Consider the following 22756-nt stretch of genomic DNA (forward strand, 5'->3'; position numbering starts at 1 on the left):
TCTCACTACTATGCATTTCAGCTAAGATCACCTCCATAGACTCCCTCTTGCCATCCCTTTCATTGTCTGTGGGCGTATCCTTAAGCCTGCACCCTTTGAACCCTGACAGCTACAGATTTCAGTTCATTTTCCTGACCCTATGGCCCTTCCTTTTCTCTCACCACACCTGTTACTTGCTTCCCCTTCCCATTTCTTTACTACTGGTCCTTCCAGTGCTCTCTCTTTCATCTGCCTCCTATGTCTGCTTTATTTCCACTTCTGAGTGAGAGTCAACCATGCTCACTTTAGCCTTCCTTTTCTTTTTTAAAGATTCATTTAATTAATTAATTAATTTATTTATTTATTTATTTATTTATTATTATAAGCAGGGTATGTCTTCAGACACACCAGAAAAGGGTATCAGATCTCATTATGGGTGGTTGTGAGCCACCATGTGGGTGAGGGATTTGAAGGCTGGACTTTCACAAGAGCAGTAAGTGCTCTTACTAGCTGAGCCTTACTGCTGGTTTATCTCCATCAGGGCCAAGAAATGTACTATGGATATCCTGTGCTATATGGTTATTATTCATTTGTTAGTAAGTACATATGTGCATGTCCTTTTGGGTCTGGGATTCCTCATTCAGGATGATATTATCTAGTTGTACACATTTGCCTGCAAAAATTTTTGTAAAATAAACATATTTTTAAGCTGTTTTATATCCATATCTTTAGTTTTGAAATATAGCCAAATATATAGGTTCTTTTCTATTTCTCAGGATGGCATATGTTCACGATGTCAATATTATCTGAAATTTCAGGGTCATTGCGTGCCTGGTGTATGCCATTCTGCCTCAGACTTGTGTTTGTTCTGAAATGTTTGTATTAATACAACTCTTTTGCCTGTGTGCATGAATAAGAATATCATGTTTCTCACCTTTACTATTGTCAGAAGATGGCCTCAGAACTCTTGATTTTGAAGTAATGAGTAGTTGTTGGTCCTGTGTGTTTGTGAGAAATTGACCACCATTATGTGGAAGACAAGCAAGAGCTCTCCACTGATGAATTCTCTCTCCAAACCTACATTGCTTATTTATAATCAACATTTATATTACTATTATTTTCATCTGTTCATTTGTAACTATTTAATCATGCATTGTCTTTTAGTAAAATTGTATCAATGTTATAGTTTTAAACTGTTGCACTTCACATTTCTGCAACATTAACACAGATCTGAAATGAATGCTTGATTCTTTGAAGGAACTTTTAGTAGCGAATTATGAGTTCTCTATCATTTTTGTTTCCTTGGTTGATTTTGGTAGAGTGTTGATGTTCTTAATATATAAGTTTTGGTCTCCTAGAACACATTATATAGGCCATGCTGCCATCAAGCTAAATGACATATACCTGCCTGTAACTCTGTGATTAAAGGCATGAGCAAGTACACCCAGCTTGCCCATGAGTTTTGTAGTTAGTAATTGTTCATACAATTTTTCAGATGTGTGCTCAGTTTTGTGGATCTGTTTTCCCTGCATCAACCTCTCAATTGGCATTTCTCTGGCAAGGCTGTATCCTATTCAATATGTTCAAAATTGACACACCTAAATCTTATAAATCAAGATCCCTCTAAAATGACACAGTGATTATAAATACTGAGTCAGAATACAAGTGCATCATCTGCCAAAATTATATGTATATGTTTTTGAGGAAGCATATATTTCCTTTACAGTGATGTTAATATGATCCTTTGTGTTATACACATGTATGGGATATTTAGGATGCCGTGACTTTTGGTGATGTACATGTGAACTTCACTGGGGAAGAGTGGAATTTTCTGGATCCTTCACAGAAAAATCTCTACAAAGATGTGATGTTGGAAACCTACCTGAACCTCGAAGCTATAGGTAAGACTGTTATTTTTTTTCTAAAGGAAAGAAATGTTTCTTGGTTATTGATGATCTTCTATTATTTTAATTGTGAATAATGATGATTCAGCTGAACAATTCAGTTTTACTAAATTTTAATTGTAACATTCATAATGCAGTGATAATTCATAGTACCTTGAATTTTGCCTAATTTACAATAGAATATCATTGATTTTCTGGTACTGTGTTTTAGGCTATTATCGGGGAGACCATCATCTTGAAGCAAATTGTCAAATTAGTAGAAGACATGAATGGTAATTTTTATGTGCAAGCTGATACAAATTTGCCTCTGAGGAAGTGTCCATATGTTCTGGAATCTCCATTGAAAAGCAAGAGTGTAAAATAACAGTCCTTTAAGAGTAGCTCTAATTATAATATTCTGATAAAACCATATATCTTAAGATCTGATATCTGGTTAGTGTATCCATTTGATATGTAGCTTCTTTAGAAATATGCTATGCACCTGTCAAGATGTATAGTCTCATAGTACTTAGAAATTGTATATTGAATAGAGAAAAATTTATATCCAAAACATCCTAATAAGCATATACTCCATAGTAAGATTAAAGGGATATTGAAGGAAGCAACAAATTTTTTTTCTAGAACAATGAGAAGATATGTAGCATTCTGCCTTTGCTAGACATTAGGAATATGATCTACATTTGCAACTAAGTGGTATTATAGTTTTACGGGGAATATCCCCAAACTCATAGTGTAGAAAATCTTTATGGGTACTAGGAATTTGGAAATTTTTCTGTGTATTCTGGTTCACAGTAAAATGTGTTGTAATTCACTCTATAGGGAAAATTATGAATGTAATTAGTGTTGCAAAGATGAGAGTTGTTCAAACTTTCTTACGAGAGCTGAAATATATTATATAAAAATCCCTTATATAAAGAGGATGTTATAAATATGAGCCATGTAATAATGATCACAAGTGACTTGAACAACTCATGATGAGGGAGAACACCATAAACATGCAAAGGGTAAAACCTTAGGATCTGATGCTTTTCTACCATATACCAAATTGTAAAAAAATTCAAACTGATTACATGATTCATAAGAGCAATTAATACAGTAAAGGTTTCACATGTGCTAATTATTGTTGCAGGCATTTAAGAAGTCATAGTGGAGAGAAACTATATGAATGTAAAGTCTTTGCAAGATCCAGTCATCTCCAATATCATAAAAGAGCACATACTGGAGAGAAACCATATGAATGTAATCAATGTGGTAAAGTCTTTGCAAGACCCAGTCATCTCCAATATCATAAAAGAACACATACTGGAGAGAAACCTTATGAATGTAATCAATGTGGTAAAGCCTTTGCAAGACCCAGTTATTTCCAGTATCATAAAAGAACACATACTGGAGAGAAACCTTATGAATGTAATCAATGTGGTAAAGCATTTGCATGTCAGAGTAATCTCCAAAGACATAAAAAAACACATACTGGAGAGAAACGTTATGAATGTTATCAATGTGGTAAAGCCTTTGTACGTCACAGTCATCTCCAAAATCATAAAAGAACACATACTGGAGAGAAACCTTATGAATGTAATCAATGTAGTAAAGCCTTTGCAAGACCCAGTCATCTCCAGTATCACAAAAGAACACATACTGGAGAGAAACCTTATAAATGTAATCAATGTGGTAAAGCCTTTGCACAGCGCAGTACTCTCCAATATCATAAAAGAACACATACTAGAGAGAAACCTTATGAATGTAAACAATGTGGTAAAGCCTTTACAAGACCCAGTTATCTCCAGTATCATAAAAGAACACACACCGGACAGAAAACTTATTAATGTAATCAATATGGTAAAGTGTTTTCACCAGGGATAAGTCCCCAAATTATGTGTGCTGGAGAGAAACATAATGAATATGATCATGAATTAAGTGGGAATTAGGAGGGTATCATAGTAGGATATGATAGACATGGATGCTTGGGATTATTTCCATTCTGGAGATTTTTTTTTATGCTTTTGAAAAGAATTTTACTGCCCTCATCTGAAGAGCTTCCTTGAGGTTAAGGTAAAGGTGTTTACATTAATTGTATTGACAAAGTAAGTCACGAAAAACACTGCATAGAATTTGGCATGAAAATTTTTAGCAAACATAGGAACTAAGAAAGGAACAATAAAAAAAGAAAGGTTCAAAATACGAGGCTTTATCAGGAAGTTGAATGAAGTTTAATCATCTGATCAAGGATATTCAATGGCATTAAAGGAATGGTTACATTAGAACAAGATTACATTCAGCTAAACATATGGGTTTGCAGTTGTATGAAAGAGAACTGTATCATGTTAGGAATTATTATTACCTGGATACTGTTTTGATATAGACACATGAAGATACAATTATGTGTCAAATTGGATTTGGATTCTGGGTTCTGAATTTAAAATATAAGCAGAAAGGCTTAGTTCCAGGCATGGTGTTACATGCTTTTTAACCCACCATTCACGAGACAGAGTCATGCAGATCTTTGAGATCAAGGTAGATCTATAAGCAAGTTCCAGGAAAGCCAAGATTAGGCAGTGATATATTTGAAATATTGAAAGATGCTGGTAATGGAATAGAAGGAGCCATGATCCAGCCCCAGTAAGCAGCAGAACTCAGCAGCTCGGTCTTAAATGGTAATAATACTGAGACAACTGATGCTGGCTGGCTAGTAATTAGAGGTGATGAAGAAGAAATCAGCATCACTTTGGTGAAAACTGACTGGTATTTTCTGAGTGACCAAAAAGGTGCTTTCTAGAGCTCACCAAGATTGGACCTAATGGTGCAGCTGGGCTTGGTCATTTGTAAGAATAACCCAGGTGGTACTGCCTTCGAGTTCATGAACTTGTCATGCAGAACAACTGAGGCTTGGCACCATTGAGCAAGCATAAGGGACGCTATGGGGTCAAGACTTGTTCTAGCAGAAGAACCCAGCATCTTGAAGATGGAAGTACCATGGGATGAACAGCAAGAACAACAGGAGCAGGAGAATGCAGTCAACCAGTGCTTAAAGTGATACAGAGGGCAGAGCTGGAAAAGTGACCCAATCTCTTTGGAGGAGCAGAGAAGATCATGTGTGGATCCAGGACATTGAAACAAGAACCTGTGAAATTGAAGTTATCTTAGAGACACCAAGTTTTTGAGATGTTAGAACTGTATGATACCTGCTCAGGAATTGAATCAAACCAGTCAAAGAGAACAAATTGTTCTTCAGTGAACAAAGCAGAAAGGAGTTGGAGACCTGAATTACACTTTGACATCAGACATGGAGATGCAGAGTTTGGAGATTGTTCTGCTGGCTTTGGTCTTCTTTGGTCCAGTATTTCCTCGTGATTACCTTTAGGATTAATAAAGTATATCCTGTGAATTTCAAGGTATATGATGTTCTTTGTTGTTTCCAAAAATATAGTATATTACTCTTGCATGATAGGATTAATCACAGAAGAGTCTTTGATGTTTGGACTTTTAACATTTTTGAGACATTGATAGATGATGGTTCCTTTTGACATTGGAGACCGTGTGTTTTGAATAAATGCATTTGCCTTGGAATTTGCCCATCCAAATATTGGCTAACCTAGAGAATGGCTGACAGAATGTTTTGCAATATGCTTTCTTTAAGTATGGTTCCCATACTCTCTTGTGTTTGAACAATCATATGGGGCCAGGCAGTGGAATGTGGTAGGTATGATTTATGTGGAGGAGGGAGTGGAAATAATAGGAGATGTAGTTTTTTGGAAGAAAGTTTAACAGTGTTGGGGTCGGCTTTGGGGATCCTCCCAGTTCTGAAGAACCCCTCCTTTTAGCACCCTGGAAGATGGCTCTTCCTAACTTTCTTTGGATCAAGATGCAGAACTCTCATATCCTTCTCCAGCATTATGTTTGCCTTTATGTGTACCATGTTTCCTCCTATGAGGAAAATGTTCTAAACTTCTGAAATTGAAAGACAACCCCAATTAAATGTTTTCTTTGAGCCAGGAGAGGATATTCTACTCTTTCCTACCTTCAGTTATAGTAGTAACTGGTGGTTTGTTTTTAAAAAAAGTCCTTAGGAGACTTTGACATCCTGGTTTTCATGTGTGCTGGGACATAAAACAACGGACACACAGGGCATACCAAAGCATCTTCCCCACCCCTCCACCACCCAATACTAGAGGTCTACAAACTTAGTATTTGCTTGAATCTCGGTTGAAGCTGCACTTCTTTTGGTCTACCTTAGATAAATGACCTTTTCAGCTCTACAAGTTTGCCAAGACTCGGGACACCACCCTCTTCTCCAGGAACATGACAAACTCAGTGCAAACACAAATCTCATTGCAGCTTCTTTCATTTCTGTTTGCCTAAGGTTTCCGGGATGGCACGGATTAGGGGTCTACTGTTCTTACCTCTCAGCTTGTCTTTTCCATTTCACTGTACTTTGGCCTGTTGCCTTGGAGACAAGACCCAAGGGTACACGTGACTGACAGGGAAAACAGAAGATGACCCCTTATGACGTACTTGCATACCCCGAGTTTTAGGCAAACCCTGCAATCCTGGGCAAGTCCATAGTTAGCCCCCCTGTCCGCTTGTCCAGACTTGTAGAGGCCACAGCTGGAGCAGGGACCAAGGAAGGAGCCGGAAGCTCCAAAGCTCCCTAGATCCACAGCTCTGCCTCTGAGCTCCATGCACTGCCTCTTCTTCACAGCAGGGGTCGCCGTGGGGCAGCTCTTCCTCCACAAAGGAATGACTGTGGTGAGCGTCCACCTTTTCCATTCTCAGGGTGCAAATAACTATGACTTTCCCACTGAGTCAAGTTCTTCATGGCTGTTAGTAGGCCCTGGCTGAAAGTCTGAAGGTCATTTCCAACCTCGTGGGGGATTTTGTTTTGGTGCTTTTGTCTTGTTATCCAGATCGGTTTGTTCCTGGCAGGATGAGGTGGGATTGGATTTGAACCCAGGGCGCATTACTAAATGCTGGCAGAAAAGCTTGGTGCTCAGCTGTGAGTATGCAGTAGATGTGCTGCAGACCCCGTGTTTTCTGATTGTTTCTGTCCGCTCAGTTCCTTGTCATTTCTAAACCCTGAAAATCCATCCAGTTTCTTTCCATTTACTAGAAGAATGGCGAAACTCTCGTTGGTAAAGACAGGCTTTTGGCCCTACAAGGGTATCAAGGTATCTGCCTCTCCCCACCACTGCCCATCTCTGAAGGTCTATAAAATTGGTATCTTCCAGAATCTCAATTGAAGCAACATTCCTTTGTTGTGAAGGGTTTTTTTGTTTTTGTTATTGTTTTTGTTTGGTTTGGTTTTGGTTTTGGTTTTATGTTTTGTTGTTTTTTGTTTGTTTGTTTTGTGTCTAGGTTACCTCACTCAGGATGCTATTTTCTAGTTCCATCCATTTGCCTGGAAATTTCATGAATTCAGTCTTTTTTATACATGAATACTACAACTCCATTGTGAAAATGTAAATCCTTTTCTGTATACATTCGTCTGTTGAGGGACACCTGGTTAGGCTAAGATCAAAAACTCAGGTGACAGCAGATGCTGGAGAGGATGTGGAGAAAGAGAAACACTCCTGCACTGCTGGTGGGATTGCAAGCTGGTGCAAGCACTCTGGAAATCAGTCTGGCAGATCCTCAGAAACTGGGCATAATAGTACCAGAGGACCCCACTATACCACTCCTGAGCATATACCCACATTACACCCCAGCATGTAATAAGGACACATGCTCCACTATGTTCATAGCAGCCTTATTTTTTTAATTTGATATATTTTTTTATTTACATTTCAAATGATTTCCCCTTTTCTAGTCCCCCACTTCCCGGAAGTCCCATAAGTCCCCTTCTCTTCCCCTGTCCTCCCACCCACCCCTTCCCACTTCCCCGTTCTGGTTTTGCCGAATACTGCTTCACTGAGTCTTTCCAGAACAAGGGGCCACTCCTCCTTTCTTCTTATACCTCATTTGATGTGTGGATTATGTTTTGGGTATTCCAGTTTTCTAGGTTAATAACCACTTATTAGTGAATACATACCATGATTCATCTTTTGAGACTGGGTTACCTCACTTAGTATGAGGTTCTCTAGCTGCATCCATTTGCCTAAGTTCTTTTTATATATTGGATATTAGCCCTCTATCGTTTGTATGATTAATAAGATCTTTTCTAAATCTTTTGGCTGCTGTTTTGTTCTATTGACAGCAGTTTTATGAGGACACATTTTTCTATTTGTAATCTTTGAGCTAAAGCCATTGGTGTTTTGCTCAGGAAAAATTTCCCTGTGCGTACGTGTTTGAGGCTCTTCCCTAGTTTCTCTTCCATTAGATTCAGTGTATCTGGCTTTATGCAGAGATCCTTGATCCATTAGAACTTAGCCTTTGTGCAGGGAGAAAAGAATAAATCAGTTTGCATTCTTCTACATACTGACCACCAGTTGAAACAACATCATATCTTGAAAATGCTGAGGTTTTTTTTTTTTGTTTGTTTGCTTTTTTTTGTTTTGTTTTGTTTTTTGTTTTGTTTGTTTGTTTGTTTTTCTCCACTGGATGATTTTAGCTACTTTATCAAAGATCAAACGACCATAGTTGCGTGTGACTTAATTTCTGGGACTTCAATTCTGTTCCAACGAACAATCTTCCTGACTCTTACCAATACCAAACAGATTCCATCGCTAATGCTCTGTAATACAGTGTAAGGTCAGAGACCATGACTCCCGCACATGTTCTTTTACTGCTGAGAATAGTTTTCACTATCCTGGGTTTTTAGTTATTCCAGATGAATTTGCACATTGCTCTTTTTAACTCTTATGGATTGATTTGGAATTTTGATGGGGATTACACCAAATCCATATGTTGCTTTCTGCAAGATGGCCATTTTTAATATATTAATCCTGTCAATCCATGAGCATGGGAAACCGTTCCACCTTTTGAGGTCTTCTTTGATTTCTTTTCCTGGGACTTGAAGTCTTGTCATACAGATCATTCAATTTCTTTGTTAAAGTAACACCAAGGCATTTTATATTAATTGATAATATTGTGAAGGTTGTTGTTTCCTAAATTTCTTTCTCAGCCTTTTTATCTTTTGTGTAGAGGAAGGCTACTGATTTATTTTAGTTAATTTTCTATTCAGACATTTTTCTGAAGTTGTTTATCAGGTTAAGGAGTTCTCTGGTGAAATTTTTGGAGTCACGTAACTATACTATCATATCATCTGTAAATAGTGATACTTTGACTTCTTACTTACTAAATTTTATCCCTTTCACCTCCTTTTGTTGTTTAATTGCTTTGGATAGAACTTTTAGTACTATATTGAATAGATAACGAGCGAGAAGGCAGTCTAATTTAGTGCCTGATTTTAGTAGAATTGCGTCAATTTTCTCTCCACTTAGTTTGATATTGGCTATTTATTTGCTGCATATTACTTTTACTATGTTTGGGTATGGACCCTGAATTTTTCATCTTTGTACCACTTTTACCATGCAGGGGTGTTGAATTTTGTCAAATGATTTATCACCATTTAATAAGATGATCATGTTGGTTGTTTATTTTTTAATTTGATTATATTTTGTATTATGTTGACGCATTTCCATATTGAACCATCCATGAATCCCTGAGATTAAGCCTACTTGTTCTTGTTGGAATATCATTTAAATGTGTTCTTGGATTCGGTATGTGGGTATACTATTGCGTAATTTTGCATAGACATTCACAAGGGAAATTGGTGAGTACTTTTCTTTATTACCGTGTCTTTTTGTGGTTTAAGTATCAGTGTAACTGTAACTTCATAGAAAGAATTGGGTAGTATTCCTTCTGTTTCTATTTTATGGAATAGTGTAAAATGCTATAAGATCTCCTTTGAAGGTATGATACATTTCTGAACTAAAATCATCTGGACCTTGGCTTTGTTTTTTGATAGAGAAGTTTCTAATGACTGCTTCTATTTCATTAAATATTCTGGGACTCTTTAGATGTTTTACCTCATCCTGATTATCTTTGTCACCAGTTTTCTGTCTAGGAAATTAATCTATTTACTCCACCTCTTAGAGTTTTTCTTTTTTAATATTTTTATTTTCTATGTTCTTTGTTTATATTCCAAATGATTTCCCCTTGCCCAAATCCCCCTCCCCATATGTCCCGTAAAACTTCTTCTCTCCATCCATTCTCCAATCACCTCCCTCCTTTTTCTCTGTGAATTTTATTAATATAGGCATTTATAGTAGGATCTTAAGAAATTATTTTTTTTTAATTTCCTCACTTTCTGTCATTATGCCTCCCTTTTCATTTGTTACTGTGTTAATTTGAATATTATCTCTGTCCCGTGTGGTTAGTCTGGCTAAGTGTTTATCTTGCTGAGTTTCTCAAAGAACCAGCTCCTGGTTTTCTTTGTACATTTCTTTTTGTTTCTACTTGGTTGATTTCATCCCTGAGTTTGAATATTTCTTGCTGTCTATTCCTCTTGTGTATATTTGCTTCTTTTTCTTCTACAGCTTTCAGATGAGCTGTTAAGGTACTAGTGTATGTTCTCACCACTTTTTTTATGGAGGCACTCAGAGCTATGAGTTTTCTCTTAGCACTGCTTTCATGTTGTAATATACTTTGGATCTGCCACGCCTTTATATTCATTGAATTAAAAAAAAAAAACCTTTGATTTATTTCTGTATTTATTTTCTGACCAAGTTTTTATAGAGGAGATAGTTGTTAAGCTTCCAAGTATATGTGGGCTTTCTGTTGTTATTTTCATTATTGAATACCAGCCTAAATCCATGGTAGTCCCATAGGGATTAATGCAAAATCCTTGTATTTACTGAAGTTTGTTTTGTGTCCAATAATATGGTCAATTTTTGAGAATGTAACTATATAATCCTTAAGGGTTCAGGTATTAACATTTTATACTTGTTTTCTATGCCTAATTCACAAATAATATCATATATGTTGCTGGGCAATGTGTTATCTTTTATGGCCTGTCTGTTTGTGGAATGACTCAACCACAACCTTGCTTCAAGCTTGTGCAGCATGCCTGGGCTCTAAGTCGGCCTGCTGCCTCAATTATGGATTCTGAAAAATCCTAGCTCCCTTCAATGTCTACAATTTATCTGTATTATTTTTCAATTAAAACCTTCACTATTTCAAGTTCTACTTAATTTTTTCACAAATATTTTCTGTAAATCTTTCTACTACCTTTTTCAATTAGTTTAGAAATATTTTATATGTCTAATATTTTATCTGTATTATCTTTTCTGATATCTTAAATTATAATATATTTCCTGTATATTACTTCAATTGTATTAGAAATATTTTCCATCAAAATCTTCAATTTTACTAAAATTGTTTCTAGGTTCTTGGACAATGTTCTAAGTATATTTTCTATGTTTACTATTTTACTATTATTATTTTCCAACTAATTCTTCAATTTTAACATATATCTATATATATTTCTTCAATATTACTTGAATATTAGTTAAGAGAAACTTTAATTTTAACAGAAAATATTTCTATTTAATTTTTCAATTATTTAGAGATGTTTTTATGTACACAATACTATCTGAATAATTTCCCATGAAAAATCTTTAACACTAATTTTCTATACACTGCTTCAATTTTATCAGAAATATTTTCCATGAAAATCATTAATTTAATAAGAAATGTCTGTAAGTGCCTGATTTAGTAAAGATGATTTATCTTTTACCATTATTATTTTCCAACATATTCTTCAATTTTAACACTTATTTTTCAATTTTTTCCTAAAATTGAGTTTGCCTACACATTTAGTTTTCTTTGTCAACTTTTTATGTGTATTTATTTTCAATGCCAAATCTTAATTTTAAATAAATTTTCTGTATATTTCTTCAATTTTATAAGAAGTATTTTTCCATGAAAGCCATCATTTTGATTAGAATTTTGTACATGGTTTGTCAATCAGTTTTGATGTATTATCTATGTGTACACTTTCATGTGTATTATTGCAAATCAAATTCTTCAAATTTAACACACATATTTATATATTTCTTCAAATTCAGTGAAAATGTCACATTGGCATCACTGTCAGTCACTCAGAGACTGCTGGCCCTGCGCCTGACATCACGCCATCCCTGCCCCTTGCTCATCTATCTCAGCCCGGGGCGGGAGCCATGTTGGATTCCCTGACTGACACCCAGCAACCGCTGGCCACGCCCCCTGACATTCCCTGAGCCCCGACCCCGCGCCGTGACCTTGCACCTCAGCCCCTGGCGGGCACCATGTTGGTGTCCCTGTCCGTCACCATGCAACCGCTGGCACCACCCCTGACGTCACCACAGAGCCCGCCCTGCATCCAGCCTCCTGGAATGTCGTCATTTCCTGTCTTCTATTTTATGAATGAAAGTGGGCTGGGAGTTTGAATGTGCACGTGGGTCGGAGGTCTGGCAGAGGCGGGAAGGAGGTGAGCGCGCACATTTACAGCTACTGGAATTGCTCAGCTTCCCGGGCTCTGAGCTGCCCAGCCTGGAATTTTGGATCGGGACCGCTTTCACATCTGCATCCGGATGAAGATAGTGTTCCATGCTGTGGGTGTGTGTGAGTTCTCAAGTCACACCGCGCTATCCTCCTGTTGTCTCCACAGAAGCAATCTGTAAGTTTGGAGAGGCCTGGCAAGACTCGGGCTTCCCGCTGTGTAAAGTTTACAGTGGGGCGGAGTCCAAACCCTCTCTGTGCTCCTGGCAGGGACAGTGGACGGGCAAGGCGCAGGCTTCCCGCTCTGGAAAGTTTGCAGCGGGGCCGAGTGCAAACTCTCTCTGTGCTCCAGGTGTGGACAGTGTATGGGCAAGACACAGGCTTCCTGCTGTGTAAAGTTTGCAGTGCGGCAGAGTGCAAACCCTCTCTGTGCTCTGGGCAGGGACAGTGGATGGGCATAACACGGGCTTCCCGCTCGGGAAAGTTTGCAGCTGGGCGGAGTGCAAACCCTCTCTGTGCTCCAGGCTGGGACAGTGGACAGGCAAGGCGCAGGCTTCCCGCTCTGAAAAGTTTGCAATGGGGCAGAGTGCAAACCCGCTCTATGCTCCTCCAGGCGGGCACAGTGGGCTCCTAGCACAACCCTCTTGTGGGAATGGAAGCCGAACCTGGCCACCCTGGATATCTGGGCTGTGCGCCCGGCCATGGCTTCTGGCTGTGAGCTGGTGAGACAGGTAGGGAATTTACAGGCCAATAAACTGCATCCTCATCCTTAATGACACAGGCTGGGCTGTGACATGACAAAGACCTGGTAGAGTTTACAGAGGTCTGGGCTGGCGCTTTCCCAAGGAACATAAATAATCAGGTTGCAGCTGGCTGGGCTGAAGGGCCGTGGGATGGGCGGGGCTAGGACCCAGGGTAACTTGATTTTTGTTTGTTTGTTTGTTTGTTTGTTTGTTAGTTTTGTTAATTTTTGTAGTAGTTTTTTTTTTTTTATTGCTTTACTTTAGATGCTTAGTGTTTCAATTATTGTGCAGTAAAGGGACTTTTCCCCAATCTGTTTGGTATTTTGCATGCTTTTACATTAACTCTGGCTATATATTTATAATAACTCTGGCTATTGCACAGGCACCTTCTTTAGTTTAGGAAATTTTCATTTAGGATTTTATTGGAAATGTTTTCTAGACATTTATGCTGATTGATCTTCTTCACTCCCGCCCTCATCTTCTTCTTCTGAGGTGTTCCCTGTGGGTGTGCAGCTTGAATGGTTCTCTGTGTCCTGCTCTGAGCTCTGCTGTTGTGTGCTGTGAAGGGACCTCAGGGAAACGCTGAAATCAAGACATGGTGAGTACAGGATCACTGCCCACAATGGGAAGGAACATGCAGCTGAGCTGTATGCACTGGGGTGGTGGGTCCTCTATGGGGTTGGATCAGAAGCATCAGCCAGATGTGACTTTCTGTGAGGTTTCTAGGGGTGCTTCTTACTTCATAGTTCAGGCCATGATCTCTGAATAATTTCAGTATCATGGCTGACTGTAATTCTGTCCAAAACATTGGGACCAGTTGCTTTTTTGTATAAGCATGGGTGGTTTCTATGACTATGCATCATCTGGGTCCAAACCTTTTTGTCTTTTATAATATACATTAAGAAGGCAAGGTTAGGGCTGGAGAGATGGCTCAAAGGTTAACAGCTCTGGTTGTTCTTACACAGGCCATTTGTTTAATTCTTAGCAACCACATGGTTGCTCATAACTGTATGGAATGGGGTCTTGTGCCCTCTTCTGGCCTGCAGGAATACATGCAGGGAGAACATTGTATAAGTAATGAATTAATGCCTTAAAAAATAGAAGACAGATATGAATCTAATAGGTCTGATTTCATACATTACTCATTCTATTGTTTACTTTGTTTTTTTGGCTGTAGCTTTTTTATATTTATTTAATATGTTTAGTGTTGTGATTATTCGTAGCAAAGGGACTTTTTTCCCATTGTTTGGTATTTTTGATGTTTCTGGTACATTAACGGGCACCTTTTCTGCTTTAGAAAAATTTTCCATTCATTATTTCATTTCAAATATTTTTGAGACCTTTATGCTGATTGATCTTTTACATCTTCCTCCTCCTTCTCCTCCTCTTCCTCTTCCTCCTCCTCTAATTCTTCTTCTTCTTCTTCTTCTTCTTCTTCTTCTTCTTCTTCTTCTTCTTCTTCTTCTTCTTCTTCTTCTTCCTCTTCTTGTTCTTCTTCTTCCTTCTCCCTCTCTATCATGTACTGAGAAACTAAACGCAACTGAAACATGTAAGAGTCAGATGTGAAGGAGGTTGTTTGTGGGAAAGGAGAGGAGTGAGACCCTGAGGATAGTGACTTATTTTCCTGCCTGGTATTGCTTATCTTTCCATGCAGGTGTCTAGGCAGCATCATTTGTAGTGATTATTGGTCTAGGTAAGGTTTCTCAGTTTGTCTTGTTTGTGAGGGTGTTTATTCCTGTGTTATAGTTTTCTGTCTAGATTTTCATTGTGTTGGCTGAGTGTAGCCTCTTTTACTGACATTTTTGTTATGTTCAAGAGAGATTGCTGGTTAATGTTGAAAGCTAGGAGAGGAGGTGGGCAGTAAGAGATGCTCTTCTCAATCCACAAAGCGACATAGTCAAGAGAGAGGTAAGTCTGCGAGCATTTCATTATTTCAGAGCTACAGTCATCTGAAGGAGCCTCAGTTGAGGGTGTGCCCTCATCAGAATGGCTGGTTGCAATGTCTGTGTGAGATAGTGTGGATGATTGAAGTGGGAAGTGTCTTCCACTGAGGGTGACACTATTCATAAGCCAGTGGGCCTGGGCTGGATTTGAAAGATACCTGAGCATGGGACACTGACCAATGGGGAGGAACATGCAGCTGAGCAGTGGGTGCTGGGGTGGTAGGTCCACTGTGGGGTTGGATTGGAAGCATCAACCAGATGTGACTTCCTGTGAGATTTCTACTGGTGCTTCTTACTTGGAAGTTGAGGCCATGACCTATGAATAACTCCAATATCATGGCTGATTGTAATTCTGTTCGAAACATCTGGACTAGTTGCTTTCTTGTAGAAGCATGGGTGGTGTCTATGCACCTGTGTCCAAACTATATTTTCCTTTATAATATACATTAAGAAGGCAGAGTCAGGCCTGGGGAGATGTATCAGAGGATAAGCTGTTTTATATCCATATCTTTAGTTTTGAAATATAGCCAAATATATAGGTTCCTTTCTATTTCTAAGGATTGCATATGTTCATGATATCAATATTATCTGAAATTTCAGGGTCATTGTGTGCATGGTGTATGCCATTCTGCCTCAGTCTTCTCTTTGTTCTGAAATGTTTGTATTAATACGACACTATTGCATGTGTGCATGAATAAGAATATCATGTTTCTCACCTTTACTATTGTCAGAAGATGGCCTCAGAACTCTTTGTTTTGAAGTAATGAGTAGTTGTTGGTCCTGTGTGTTTGTGAGAAATTGACCACCATTATGTGGAAGACAAGCAAGAGCTCGCCACTGATGAATTCTCTCTCCAAACCTACATTGCTTATTTATAATCAACATTTATATTACTATTATTTTCATCTGTTCATTTGTAACTATTTAATCATGCATTCTCTTTTAGTAAAATTTTATTAATGTTATAGTTTAAACTGATGCACTTCATGTTTCTGCAACATTAACACAGATCTGAAATGAATGCATCATTCATTGTAGGAACTTTTAGTAAAGAATTGTGAGTTCTCTATTATTTTTGTTTCCTTGGTTGATTTTGGTAGAGTGTTGATGTACTTAATATATAATTTTGGGTCTCCTAGAACACATTATATAGGCCATGCTGCCGTCAAGCTAAATGACATATACCTGCCTGTAACTCTGTGATTAAAGGCATGAGCAAATACACCCAGCTTGCCCATGAGTTTTGTAGTTAGTAATCGTTCATACAATTTTTCAGATGTGTGCTCAGTTTTGTGGATCTGTTTCCCCTGCATCAACCTCTCAATTGGCATTTCTCTGGCAAGGCAGTATCCTATTCAACATGTTCAAAATTGACATACCTAAATCTTATAAATCAAGATCCCTCTAAAATGACACAGTGATTATAAATACTGAGTCAGAATACAAGTGCATCATGTGCCAAAATTATATGTATATGTTTTTGAGGAAGCGTATATTTCCTTTACAGTGATGTTAATATGATCCTTTGTGTTATACACATGTTTGGGATATTTAGGATGCCGTGACTTTTGATGATGTACATGTGAACTTCACTGGGGAAGAGTGGAGTTTGCTGGATCCTTCACAGAAAAATCTCTACAAAGATGTGATGTTGGAAACCTACCTGAACCTCGAAGCTATAGGTAAGACTGTTATTTTTTTTCTAAAGGAAAGAAATGTTTCTTGGTTATTGATGATCTTCTATTATTTTAATTGTGAATAATGAAGATTGAGCTGAATAATTCTGTTTTACTGAATTTTAATTGTAACATTCATAATGCAGTGATAATTCAGAGTACCTTGAATTTTGCCTAATTTCCAATAGTATATCATTGATTTTCTGGTACTGTGTTTTAGGCTATTATCGGGGAGACCATCATCTTGAAGAAAATTGTCAAATTAGTAGAAGACATGAAAGGTAATTTTTATGTGCAAGCTGATACAAATTTGCCTCTGAGGAAGTGTCCATATGTTCTGGAGTCTCCATTGAAAAGCAAGAGTGTAAAATAACAGTCCTTTAAGAGTAGGTCTAATTATAATATTCTGACAAAACCATATACCTTAAGATCTGATATCTGGTTAGTGTATCCATTTGATATGTAGCTCCTCTAGAACTATGCTATGCACCTGTCAATCTGTATAGTCTCATAGTACTTAGAAATTGTATATTGAATAGAGAAAAATGTATATCCAAAACATCCTAATAAGCATATTGTCCATAGTAAGATTATAGGGATATTGAAGGAAGAAACAATTTTTTTTGTTCTAGAACAATGAAAAGATATGTAGCATTCTGCCTTTGATAGACATTAGGAATATGATGTACATTTGCAACTAAGTGGTTTTATAATTTTACGGGGAATATCCCCAAACTCATAGTGTAGAAAATCTTTATGGGTACTAGGAATTTGGAAATTTTTCTGTGTATCCTGGTTCACAGTAAAATGTGTTGTAATTCACTCTATAGGGAAAATTATGAATGTAATTAGTGTTGCAAAGATGAGAGTTGTTCAAACTTTCTTCAGATAGCTGAAATATATTATATAAAAATCCCTTATATAAAGAGGATGTTATAAATATGAGCCATGTAATAACGATCACAAGTGACTTGAACAACTCATGATGAGGGAGAACACCATAAACATGCAAAGGGCTAAAACCTTAGGATCTGATGCTTTTCTACCATATACCAAATTGTAAACATAATTCAAACTGATTACAAGATTCATAAGAGTAATTAATACAATAAAGGTTGCACATGTGCTAATTATTGTTGCAGGCCTTTAAGAAGTCATAGTGGAGAAAAACCATATGAATGTAAAGTCTTTGCAAGACCCAGTCATCTCCAATATCATAAAAGAACACATACTGGAGAGAAACCATATGAATGTAATCAATGTGGTAAAGCCTTTGCAAGATCCAGTCATCTCCAAGATCATAAAAGAACACATACTGGAGAGAAGCCATATGAATGTAATCAATGTGGTAAAGCCTTTGCAAGATCCAGTAATCTCAAATATCATAAAAGAACACATACTGGAGAGAAACCATATGAATGTAATCAATGTGTTAAAGCCTTTGCAAGACCCAATCAACTCCAAAGACATAAAAGAACACATACTGGAGAGAAACCTCATGAATGTAATCAATGTGGTAAAGCCTTTGTATGTCACAGTGTTCTCAAAAGACATAAAAAAACACATACTGGAGAGAAACGTTATAAATGTAATCAATGTGGTAAAGCATTTGCATGTCACAGTTATCTCCAATATCATAAAAGGACACATACTGGAGAGAAACCTTATGAATGTAATCAATGTGGTAAAGCTTTTGCCCGTCACAGTGATCTCCAATATCATAAAAGAACACATACTGGAGAGAAACCTTATGAATGTAACCAATGTGGTAAAGCCTTTGCAAGACCCAGTCATCTCCAAAGACATAAAAGAACACATACTGGAGAGAAACCTTATGAATGTAATCAATGTGGTAAAGCCTTTGCAAGACCCAGTCATCTCCAAAGACATAAAAGAACACATACTGGAAAGAAACCTTATTAATGTAATCAATGTGGTAAAGTGTTTTCACCAGGGATAAGTCCCCAAATTCTGTGTCCTGGAGAGAAAATTAATGAATATGATGATGAATTAAGTGGGAGTTAGGAGGGTATCATAGTAGGATATGATAGACATGGGTGCTTGGGATTATTTCCACTCTGGAGATGGTTTTTTGTTTGTTTGTTTGTTTGTTTGTTTTATGCTTTTGCAAAGAAGTTTGCTGCCCTCGTCTGAAGAGTTTCCTTGAGGTTGAGGTAAAGATGTTTACATTAATTGTATTGACAAAGTAAGTCACAAAAATCACCGCATAGAATTTGGCATGAAAATTTTTAACAAACATAGAAACTAAGAAAGGAAAAATAAAAAAAAGAAAGGTTCAAAATACAAGGCATCATCAGGAAGTTGAATCCAGTTTAATCCTGTAATCAACGATATTCAATGGCATTAAAGGAATAGTTACATTAGGACAACACTACATTCAGCTAAACATATGGGTTTGCAGTTTTATGAAAGAGAACTGTATCATGTTAGGAATTATTATTACCTGGTTATTGTTTTGATGTAGACATATGAAGATACAAGAATGTGTCAAATTGCCAAGGGATAGATTTGGATTCTGGGTTCTGATTTTAAAATATAAACAGAAAAGCTTAGTTCCAGGCATGGTGTTAAATGCTTTTTAACCCACCGTTCACAAGACAGAGTCATGAAGATCTTTGAGATCAAGGTAGATCTCTAAGCAAGTTCCAGGAAAGCCACGATTAGGCAGTGATGTATTTGAAATATTGAAAGCTGCTGATAATGGAATAGAAGGAGCCGTGTTCCAGCCCCAGTAAGCACCAGAACTCCGAGAATTTTATCATGAAGTGGTGTTGAATATTGTCAGAGGATTTTACATTACCTCATGAGATGATCAATTCTTGGTTTTTCTTACACTTTAACCCCATTTTGTTGAACCATCACTGTTTCTAGAATAAAGCCTTTTTCATTGTTAATGGTGGACGATCTTTTGATGTGTTTTATATTTTATTTTATTTGTTTTATCTTTTAAGTATTTTTGAATTTGTGGTTTTAGGGATAATTTGTCTGTAATTCTCTTTAATTGTTCAGTCTTTCCTGACTGGATATATGAGTAATCAGGGGTTCAGAAAATAAATTGAATAATATTTATTTTGTTTCTATATTGTTGAATACACTGAATTCTTGTTAAATCCTTTTTGAAAGTCTGGTAGGACGCTACCCTAAAACTCATAGACATGGGCTCATATTGGGGACATATTTTTAATGAATTCTGTTTTCCTTCATGATTATGTCAGTTTAAGTTGTTTTTCTCTAGTTTAATTTTGGGATGTGGAATCTATTGAGGAAGTTAGCTATTTGTTTTAGAATTTCCTAGTTGGTGGAATTCACCCTTTTTAAACTATGTCTTTACTACTCTCTGGATTTCTTCATTACCTGTTAATTAATCCCCCATTTCATTTTAGATTTCATTAATTTGTATATTCTTTATCTTTTAATAGGGGTTTGTTCATCTTGTCTAATAAAAGGATCAAAAGACCAACTCCCTGTTTCATTAATTCTCTGAATTGTTCTCTTTCTATTTTATCAATTTCATCCCCCGACTTGAAAATTTCTTGATGTCTCCTTCCTTTGCTTCTGCTGATTCAGGGTCCAAGGTTGTGTATTGTCAAAAATGCCTCCATGACCCTGTATAAAAAATCTGTAGGGCCTTTATTTTCTCTCTGCCTAATATACACTCTGGTCAAATTTTCAAGCTATCTTGTGACCACCTTGAGACCAGGCAGCAGAGATGGACAGTGGACAAAAGACCTCCTCTTACCTTCAGTGTTGTTGCAATAACAGTCTGGGTGAGTTAGGGTAATGCAAGCATATTGGGGCCAGTAACCAGCTCATATACCCAACCCAGACACTATTGTGGATGCCAACAAGTGTTTGCTGACTGGAGCCTGATATAGTTGTCTCCTGAGAGTCTCTGCCAGTGCCTGACAAACACAGAAGTGGACGCTCTCAGACAAGACATTGAACTGAGCACAGGGTCAACAATGGAGGAGCTATAGAAAGGACCCAAGGAATTTAAGGTGTTTGTAGCCCCATAGGAGAATCAATAATATTAACCAATTAGTAACCCCAGAGCTCCCAGGGACCTAACCACCAACCGAAGTGTGCACATGGAGGGACCCTTGGCTCCACACACATGGGTAGCAGAGGATGGCCTGGTCGGACATCCATGAGAGGAGAGGCCCTTGGACCCATGAAGGCTCATTGCCCCAGGGTAGGAGAATACCAGGTTAGGGAAGCAGGAGTGGGTGGGTTAGCGAGCATGGGAAGGGGGGATGGGATAGAGGGTTTTCAGAGGGGAAATGGGGAAAGGGGATAGCATTTGAAATGTAAATAAAATTAAATATAAACATATGTATGTATAATATAAAAATATATAAAAATATAAATAAATATAAAAATAAAAAAAAAATTAAAAAAGCACTTAGGAAGCAGAGGCAGGTGGATTTCTAAGTTTGAGGCCAGCCTGATCTACAGAGTGAGTTCCAGGACAGCCAGGGCTATACAGAGAAACCCTGTCTCAAAAAACAAAAACAAAAAAATAAATGTAAATAAGAAAATATCTAATAAAAATTTCTTTAAACAAAGTACGATATTACCTCTCATTGTGACCACCTTGACTGGATAAAGGTCAATTCACAAGTATCTTAATCACTGCTGTTGTTTGATAAAATACTCTGTCAGGAGAACAGGTTTATTCCAGCTCACGGTTCACAGTAAAGTCCCTCATGGTGAGGATGTCACTCTGAAGTGTGAAGCAGCTGCGCACTCACATCAGGTGTGTAAATAATCAGGATGCAAAGAGCAAAGAACGCCTGCTGCTGCTCAGCCCCTTTCCACACACTGCCCGGGATTCTAGCCAGGGAATGGTGCCGCCCACAGTGGGTGGGGCTTCCCACACCAGTTAAGACAACCAAGGCCGTCCCTTACAGCCACGCCCCGAGGAACCTCCCCCTTGTTAGGATTCTGTCTAAGCTCCTCCACACAGTTACCTGGCAACATCCAGCTATGCCCCTCCCCACTGTTACCTGGCAACAGCCAGGTAGGTCTGGTGCACTATAAAAGGGGCTGCTTGCCCCTCCCCCTCTCTTATCCTCTCGCTCTCAGCTTCTCTCTTGCCCCTTCTTGGGTTCCCCTCCCTTCCTCTCCCCTCCCTCCTCTCTCCACATGGTCATGGCCGCCTCTGCTTCTCTACTCTCTCCCTCTCTCTGCCTCTCTTTGCCTCTACTTCCCTCTTGACTCCCCTCTCCATGCCCTGAATAAACTCTCTTCTGTACTATAACTTGTCTTGTGTCTGGTAACCTCAGGAGGAAGCAATGCCTTGGCGTAGGCCCACTGAGGCACGCCCTTCCCCCACACTGCCATTAGAACATAGTCTCTCACCTCTTTCTCTTTTTATGATCACAACACCCCTGGCCACTCTAGATCTTATCAAGTAGACAATTGAGGTTGACCATCATGGTGGCTGTGACGCTCGGTTTATTTATCTAGACACTGGGGCCCTCTGTCTTGCCTTGCAAGAGAATATGAAATCATTTTCTCAGATTAATTATAATATATAATAATATATATATATAATGATATATAATATATTATAATATATAATATATAAATAATAAGAAATAATAGATTTTATATTAAAATATTTTATATTTCTATAATCTATTTATTGGAATTTGTGCATGCACTAGCTTTCCCACCAGATCTTAAATGTATTGTGTGACTGTGCCTGACCAAATAGACATTCAAAAGTTAAGGGGCGGGGTGGGTACAAACCAGGCGTAGAGACTCCTACATATTCTGCCCCTTGCTCCCCGCTCATTTCCCTCCTCACCAGGGGTAGTATTTTCATTCATTACTGTAATCAATATGGCTGCCAAGTGACTTCGTTCCACACAGATCAAAGCTCTTCATAAGCTTTACCTCAGTTTCTCCCCTTGGTCTGGGAGGGGCAAATTGCTAGTTAGCCTAGGATGACCCCTCCCACTCCACAGATGAGAACAAGGGCAAGGACTCAAGAACTGACTCGTGGGTGGAGGGAGCACCTGGTGGCAGTCCTGCCAGGGAAACATGGCTCCCTAAGGACTGTGTGGGTG

At 38.1% G+C, this 22756-nt stretch overlaps 1 protein-coding gene across 1 annotated transcript in view; it reads left to right on the plus strand.

Moving 5' to 3' along the window:
* Positions 1 to 22756, plus strand: part of LOC127673189 (uncharacterized) — a 234185-nt gene that overhangs the window by 93617 nt on the left and 117812 nt on the right. The window contains 3 exon segments of the mRNA XM_052168797.1: positions 3073 to 3727; positions 8967 to 8983; positions 17864 to 18602. Coding sequence (XP_052024757.1) covers positions 3073 to 3727; positions 8967 to 8983; positions 17864 to 18602 — 1411 coding nt within the window.

The sequence above is a fragment of the Apodemus sylvaticus genome, chromosome 22 (genome assembly GCF_947179515.1).
Source record: "Apodemus sylvaticus chromosome 22, mApoSyl1.1, whole genome shotgun sequence".
NCBI classification, from domain to species: Eukaryota; Metazoa; Chordata; class Mammalia; order Rodentia; family Muridae; genus Apodemus; species Apodemus sylvaticus.